This window comes from Carassius auratus, chromosome 17, assembly GCF_003368295.1.
Source record: "Carassius auratus strain Wakin chromosome 17, ASM336829v1, whole genome shotgun sequence".
Classification (NCBI taxonomy): Eukaryota; Metazoa; Chordata; class Actinopteri; order Cypriniformes; family Cyprinidae; genus Carassius; species Carassius auratus.
In genome coordinates this window covers 4939924-4948260 of record NC_039259.1, presented here as the reverse complement: position 1 = coordinate 4948260, position 8337 = coordinate 4939924, and the positions used below count along the sequence as shown (strand labels likewise).

At 41.8% G+C, this 8337-nt stretch overlaps 1 protein-coding gene across 1 annotated transcript in view; it reads left to right on the top strand.

The window, feature by feature from the left end:
• slc2a1c (solute carrier family 2 member 1c) overlaps positions 1 to 6484 on the top strand; it is a 10848-nt gene extending 4364 nt beyond the window's left edge. The window contains exons 6-11 of the mRNA XM_026285374.1: positions 1 to 36; positions 141 to 325; positions 4254 to 4358; positions 4656 to 4757; positions 4858 to 5061; positions 5170 to 6484. The exon at positions 1 to 36 is cut by the window's left edge and continues 127 nt beyond it. Coding sequence (XP_026141159.1) covers positions 1 to 36; positions 141 to 325; positions 4254 to 4358; positions 4656 to 4757; positions 4858 to 5061; positions 5170 to 5349 — 812 coding nt within the window. The 3' untranslated portion in view covers positions 5350 to 6484. The remainder of the gene's footprint in view (positions 37 to 140; positions 326 to 4253; positions 4359 to 4655; positions 4758 to 4857; positions 5062 to 5169) is intronic.
• The last annotated feature ends 1853 nt before the right edge of the window (positions 6485 to 8337 follow it).

The window sequence follows — 8337 nt, the reverse complement described above, 5'->3', positions numbered from 1 at the left end:
TCATAAACAGGGGAAAAGAAAAAGAAGCAGAGGCGGGTGAGTTAAAGAACATTTTTGGGATAGAACGTTGACTTATGACTCAATGATGTAAAACATACTGTTTCAAGGAGTTTGATCCAGCATCTTTCTTTCCATTACAGCCCTGAAAAGACTTCGGGGAAATCCAGAGATGGTGACAAAAGAGATGGAGGAGATGAGAGAGGAAGCAGCCCACAGTGAAACAGGAGTGACTGTGAGAGAGTTCCTCAGGAAGCGACGCTACAGGCAGCCGATAATACTTGTGCTTATCATAAACTTGGGCAGCCAGTTATCTGGATTCAATGCGGTTGGTGTTTCAACTGAAAAAAATATTTCCGTATTTTCATGATGGTAGTGACAATTCAAAAGATGGGGAAAGTGTTTAGGAATGTTACTTTTAAAAGTATTTGTCAGATGAGTAGACAGGTTGAGGTTCACCAAAACTCCGGAAGACATAAAACTTCACCATCCATACATAATGTATTTGGCAGGTAGGTAGACTGGTGAAGTTAACAAACACAAGGTTGAAGAACTGGAGAAATTGCAAAAAGAACAGACAATTGTGATATGACTGGTGACTGTTTATATTGCATGGGCTGCTGGGAAATTTAGTTCTTCTAGGCTGGTGAGAGGGCTGGTGACTTAGAATGTGACAGCATTCAATAGTGTCTTAATAATGAAAATAGTTTCATTATTGAGCTAAAACCATTTACATAAGCAAAAAGTGAATCAGTTCTGAAACAATTTAAATCCAAGCTATAAGCAGCTCTACAGAAGTCTATTGTTTTATTATTTAGCTCAAATGTTGATTTATTTCAATATGACACAATCATCAGCTGGAGTGGATCATCAGTGTCCATGAACTCCAGTAGAGGGCACTCCACTCAGGACTCTTGTATTTGGTGTCCATTTCCACTCCCTACTCCATTTCCCCATAATCCCGTGCTTAGGGCTAATTACCACTCCCCTATATATACTGTGTTTGGAATCTCAATGATTGTGAAGTCGTTTTTAGTTCTATCTGGCTTTTCGGAGCATTTCCCTAGGGTTTGTTCTTTCCGTGTTTGATGTTGGATTGTGTTAGCGCCTGTGATTCTCTGCCGCCTGCCATGACCTCTGCCTGGTACTGATACTGATTCTGGATATCCCCTGACATACATGATGCTGTTTTCTGATCTCTGTCTCTTTGACCATTCTCTTATTAAACATACTACATATGGATCCGAATGCCTCTGACTTCATGTTACACATTAACATAGCAAGATTGCAAAATTCATAAATTATGAAATTAATTCAACTTAGCTCTATATAAGACAATAGTGGAATCATTCATCTCTGTTCATTTCAAATCATGAGCAGTACTGAATAGTAATTAACATTTAAACCCTAACGAAGCAAACAAAAACTGTCAGTGGCAAGGAAGCCAAAATCGATCAGACGACACAAATAACGAAAGAAATAAAAACATTGAGGGAAACTTGTAATGGTGGAAGGAGGGGAGGAAGCAAGTGCAAGTTAATGATAGTTTAATGAGCAGTCAAACAAACAAGTAACATGAAGACAGGATGATAGGTGGGTGTGCCGAAGTCTGATAGTGATCCGGGTAATGACAATGTCCGTTGGTGATCCAGCAAGTGGTGGTGAGGAGAGGCAGCAGGAGAGCGTGACACAGAATCTGAGATGAGCGAGCAGTGGAGGAGAAGGGTGATATCCGTGGAAGGTGAGGAGTGGATGGGGTTCCAAAGACAAAGACGATCTAACAACGAGAAGATTGTTAATTAACGAGAAGGGTTAACGAGAAGGGTTAATTTGTGAATAAAACACAGGTTTAATTTTGGAAACATGGAAGGCAGGATGAATCCTCCTGTACGCCGGAGGTAATTTGAGGTGGACTGTCACTGCACTAATAATCTTGGTGGCAGGGAACGGGCCAATAAATTTGGGAGCTAACTTATTAGAAATGGAACGGAGCGGAATGTTGTTGGTAGAAAGCCACACTTTTTGACCCACGACATATAAGGAAGGCTTAGACTGGTGGCGATCGGCCTTGGCCTTGGTGCGTGCCCTCACCTGGAGCAGAGTCTCGCCTCAAAAATTCCAGTTTTGTGAAGACGGATGCTCCCTGTAACCTCTCGAATGCTGAAGACATCAACGGCAAAGGATATGTATTCTTCACCGTGATGTTGTTCAGCTCTTGGTAATCAATACAAGGTCGCAGGGAATCATCCTTCTTACCTACAAAAAAGAATCCCGCCCCCGCTGGAGAAGAGGAAGGGTGGATGAACCTCAATGCCAGAGAATCAGAAATATATTTCTCCATGGCCTCCCTCTCCAGAATGGAAAGAGAGTAAAGCTTGCCTTTAGGCAGGGACTTACCTGGAGCTAACTCTATGGCACAGTCATAGGGAGGGAGAGAAGCAGCGTGGGACTGAACACTTCCTTCAGGTCCAGGTACTCCGCGGGCACGTTTGACAGAACCGTAGCCTCCTCCTGAAAAACAGAAACAGACACAGCAGGACAAGCAGAAACAAGACTCATGACAATGTTCACTCCACAAAGTGATGGTGCTGGAATCCCAATCCACTCATGGGTTGTGTTTGACTAGCCAGGGGATACCTAAGACGATGGGTGCCACAGAGGAGTCCATGAGGAGGAAGGAAAGGGTTTCGGTGAGGTTTCTGGAGGTGAGGAGAGTTATGGGTCATGTGGTGTGGGTGATGTGGGGTAGTTCCTGGCCATTGAGTGCACTGACGGTAATCTGATGTGAAAAGGGGAGTGATAGGAAGTCTCAGGTGTTGTGCAAGGGTGGTGTCCATGAAGTGACCTTCAGCTCCTGAGTCCAGAAGGGCGTGACAGGTGTGAGTGTTTCACCGGAAGGAGAGTTGATGATGTTGATAACTTCCCAGTGGAGATCCCACCTGATAGGAACCTCAATCTTACTACCGGGCTGACTCTTTTACAGGGCAGGAAAGCAGAAGATGACCAGAACCACCGCAATACAGGCATAGTCCACGGGACTTCCGCCTCTTTCTCTCCTCCCAGGTCAGTTGAGCTCTACCCACCTGCATGGGTTCATGATCGACGGCGGGACCGGCCGTGTTCTCCTGGCTCAAGTTGCCACTCTCAGGGATGCCAGGAAGACGTGTGACTGGCCTGCGACCCCAGTCGGTCAATGCGAGCATTCACGCGGAGTGCCAGGTCGATGAGTCTCTTGAGGCTGGTTGCTTGAGAAGGTAGATCTCCTTGTGCACACAGTCGACCAACCCATGCAGGAACATATCCTACTGCGCCTCCTCATTCCACTTGCATGTGGCCGCCAAGGTGTGAAACTGAATGGAATAGTCCGTCACGGAGTGATTCCCTGCTTTAGGTCCACAAGCTCTTGGGCCGCCTCCTTGCTGGCCACAGCCGAGTCGAACACTCTCTTCATCTCTTCAGAAAGGGCGTGGAACGAGGCACAGCATTGGTCTCATTTCTCCCACACTGCCGTCCCCCACAGGGCGGCTCTTCCGGAGAGTAAAGTCAGAACGGACGCCACCTTGGACTCCTCGGTGCGAGGCTGCAGAGAGAAATGCATGGAATATTTAGTCAAGAATTTTCTGCAGTAGTTGGGCTCACCAGAGTGGTTCTATGGCACTGGAAGGTGTGGTTCCGGCCGGTAATGGTTCTCGGGGATGGACATTGCGGGTGGCACAGCGGGAGTGGCCAGCTGTTGGATCTGTTGGGTGAGCTCGGACACCTGTGTCACCAGTGCTTGGACAGCGCGTCTGGAGTTGACAATGTTCTCCTGCTACTGATCCATGCAGGTGACGCTGTGGTGAATGAAATCCGAGAGTGACGTGGAACTTGCTGCTTCCATGTTGGGTCAGAGCATTCTGTAACGGCGGAAGAAGGGGAGGAACCAAGTGTAAGTTAAATGATAATTTATTGAGCAATCAAACAAACAAAAGTAACATGAAGACAGGATGAAGACAGGGATCGGGTAATGAGTAGCAGCTGGTGTAGATGAATTATTAACAGAGACGCCCAAATGAAATAATCAAAATGAAAAAAATCTCATGTTATAACAGGATAAATGTGCTTTTTGAATACAACACTTCCTGATTAATAGTCATGTTTTCTCATGCCAAAACAGATCCTGAAGATAAACAGTGCAAAGATTCTCACATGTTTTGCAAGCACAGCAAAATTTCCCTGAATAACACTTTACCATGTCTCTTATTATTTTCTTCCAGATCATAAATTATTCAACAAAAATGTTTGCCCAATCCAATTTTGATGAAGCCAAATATCTGACACTAGGGGTGGGGGCCGTTAATGTGGCATTCACCATAGTAGCAGTGAGTATTCCTTATATGATGTTCGTTATATCAGTGTTATATGATTTTATTTGTTCAGGTTTATTTTTTATTTTTTTAGTACTGGTCTACACAGTCATTTACTGTACATGCGAGTAAAATAAATAAGAGGCAGATTTAGATTATCCACTTTAGAATAAAAACAATTTCTAGGTCTCTCACATACATGAAAATAGCTGTTTGCTTCTCCTTTTTATTGAGGATAAGGTTACTTTGTGTTTTTTTTTACTTTTATTAGTGAACTAAAATTACATTTGTTTTTCTCTCTTTTCTTCACAGTTCTTTTTGGTGGAGAGAGCAGGACGCAGGAAACTGTTGCTTGCTGGATTTCTGTCACTAGCTCTCTGCAACCTACTTATGACCATCACATATTCCATTATGGTGCAAATGAAGATTATTTTTCATACTCCAGAAATTAGATCCAAATTCATTACAATTCTATACATCTTCCTCTCCTTTCTTCTCTCTTTTCTCTTTCCAGGACAGAGTTCCAGACATTCGCAATATGCAGGTACTGGTGATTTTCTTCCTGATCTCAGCTTATGAAGTGGGGCCTGGGCCAATTTCCTGGTTCATTGCCGCTGAGCTTTTTGACCAGTCAGCCCGTCCCATTGCTATGGCCTTCACTAGCATGCTTAACTGGGGAGGGAAGTTTTTACTAGCACTGCTCTTTCCACCTCTTCTGGTACGTGCATCTCTTGTTTTTAGAACATGAAGATAAACACAATATCTATTTTGAGCATTTATGTGGTATAATATAGTTCACTTTAATGCATCAAATTCTTGTTTGCAGAACATGTGTGGGGCCTATGTCTACCTCCTCTTCATGTGTATGGCCTTGATTGCCTTCACCTACACCATGTTTCGTCTTCCTGAGACCAAGGGACGCACTTTTGATGACATTGTGGCTGAGTTCCGTGGGGCCGAGGGCATTCCACTACATAACAAGACCACATTTAACACATTTCCCTGATCTGGCTCAGCTTTTGGGTTAACAAACAGTGATCAACTCAAATGCAACTGGTGTGTTTACAAAACCAATGAAGAGTATTAAGGACCCTTCATAGAATAACTCATACAAATGTTTTACACCTTTAACATTTATTTGAAAAAAAGGACAACCTTGTAGAGTCTTCGCAACTTTGCAAGTTTTTATCACACTGTGAAATCTCACAACTCTCTGGTTTGTAGACTCTTGCCAGATATCTATGATAGAAGCTGCAAGCCAAGTTTAAGGAATCATACTACCAAACAATTTGACTGACTGCATTGAGAGGTATATTAACAGTGAAACTACAGTACTTTGGAGTCATTTGTAAGTAAAACCATGCAACCTGTGTTCACTGTAGAAACATTCCCTGAGACATTTGCAGTGTGCCTTATTTTTCTTTAATTCATTTCTCATTTAAATGGCGATAGAACGTGAATATGATTGTAAACATGAAATAAAAGAAGTAGCATTACAGCATTTTGTTTCACTTCAGCAGGAAGTGCTACATATTCCTCTAATTAATCTCTCTCATTGTTTTTCTTTCTTTCTTTCTTTCTTTCTTTCTTTCTTTCTTTCTTTCTTACCAAATTGTAAACATCCAGAGTCCCTTAAAAATGGAAAGGTCAGGTGAATTTCATTACAGCCTTTGTAAAAGAGAACATTAAGGACATGACATTGAGGACATCTTGTGAACTCCAAGGAAAATCTTGGAATTGATTTTTTTTTTTTTTTTTGTTTCATGTTGACTATAACAAGGTAATTACAAGATTACAAGAACAGAGAGAGTTTCTTGTTAGCAGAACCCGTAAAAAAGCTAATATTAAGACAAACGCACTCTTCATGGTGGAAAAATGAAATGCTCTCGAAAGAAGCCACAGAGTTTTACAGCTCAATTAAGTAGACCTGTAAAATATAGCTGTGTTTCTTAAAAGTCCCTCATAGTCCAGTAATGAGAACCATTTGAAACTTTCAGCTTTCGTGAGGATATTCTGTCACTTAGTCATATGCTTGTTATATCTAATTATCTAATTAAAATATGCAGACAACCACCTGACATACTGTAGTACTCAGGTCATGTCCAGTCACCTTCATTTAAATAACGCCTTTAAACTAAATAAATTGCGTCAAAGCAACTGAACAACATTCATTAGGAAAACAGTGTGTCAATACTGCAAAATGATAGTTAAAGGCAGTTCATCATTGAATTCAGTGATGTCATCTTTGTTCAGTTTAAATAGTGTCTGTGCATTTATTTGCAATCAAGTCAATGATATCGCTGTAGATGAAGTGACCCCAACTAAGCAAGCCAGAGGCGACATCGGCAAGGAACCGAAACTCCATCAGTGACAGAATGGAGAAAAAAACCTTGGGAGAAACCACGCTCACTTGGGGGGCCAGTTCTCCCCTGACCAGACGAAACCAGTAGATCAATTCCAGGCTGCAGCAAAGTCATATTGTGCAGAAGAATAATCTGTTTCCTGTGGTCTTGTCCTGGTGGTCATCTGAGACAAGGTCTTTACAGGGGATCTGTAACTGGGGCTCTAGTTGTCCTGGTCTCTGCTGTCTTTCAGCGATGTAAAGGTCCTTTCTAGGTGCAGATCCACCATCTGGTCTGGATACGTACTGGATCCGGGTGACTGCAGTGACCCTCTGATCTGGATACAGACTGGATCTGGTGGCTAAGGTGACCTCGGAGTAAGAGAGAAACAGACTAATATTAGCATAGATGCCATTCTTCTAATGATGTAGCAAGTACATCGCGTGTTATAGGAAGTGTTCCCGATTCCGGTTTACCTAATTAATGCAGCCTAAAAATCCTTTAACGGATTTGGATATTAAAAGCATATTAGTATGTTATGTGTAAGCCAGGTTAAAGGTCTTTAATCTAGATTTAAACAGCAAGAGTGTGTCTGCCTCCCGAACAATGTTAGGTTGGTTATTCCAGAGTTTAGGCGCCGAATAGGAAAAGGATCTGCTGCCCGCAGTTGATTTTGATATTCTAGGTATTATCAAATAGCCTTTGTTTTGAGAACGTAGCAGACGTAGAGGATAATAATGTAAAAGGAGCTCATTCAAATAATGAGGTGCTTAAACATTCAGGACTTTATAAGTAATAAGCAATATTTTAAAATCTACGATGTTTGAAAGGGAGCCAGTGCAGTGTTGACAGGACCGGGCTAATATGGTCATACTTCCTGGTTCTGGTAAAAACTCTTGCTGCTGCATTTTGGACTAGCTGTAGTTTGTTTACTAAGCGTACAGAACAACCACCACCAATAAAGCATTACAATAATCTAACCTTGAGGTCATAAATGCATGGATTAACATTTCTGCATTTGACTTTGAGAGCATAGGTTATAATTTAGATATATTTTTGAGATGGAAAAATGCAGTTTTACAAATGCTAGAAATGTGGCTTTCTAAGGAAAGATTGCGATCAAATAGCACACCTAGGTTCCTAACAGACGACGAAGAATTGACAGAGCAACCATCAATTCTTAGACAGTGTTCTACATGCAGAGTTTTTAGGTCCTATAATTAACACCTCTGGGTTTTTTTTTTTTTCAGAATTTAGCAGTAAGAAATTACTCGTCATCCTGTTTTTTATATCGACTATGCATTCCATTAGTTTTTTTAATTGATGTGTTTCACTGGGCCACAAAGAAATATCTAGCTAAGTATCATCAGCATAACAGTGAAAGCTAACACCATGTTTCCTGATGATATCTCCCAAGGGTAACATATAAAGCGTGAAGAGTAGCGGCCCTAGTACTGAGCCTTGAGGTACTCCATACTGCACTTGTGATCGATATGATCTTCATTCACTGCTACGAATTGATGGCGGTCATATAAGTATGATTTAAACCATGCTAATGCACTTCCATTAATGCCAACAAAGTGTTCAAGTCTATGCAAAAGAATGTTGTGGTCAATTGTGTCAAATGCAGTAGTAAGATCAAGTAAAACTAA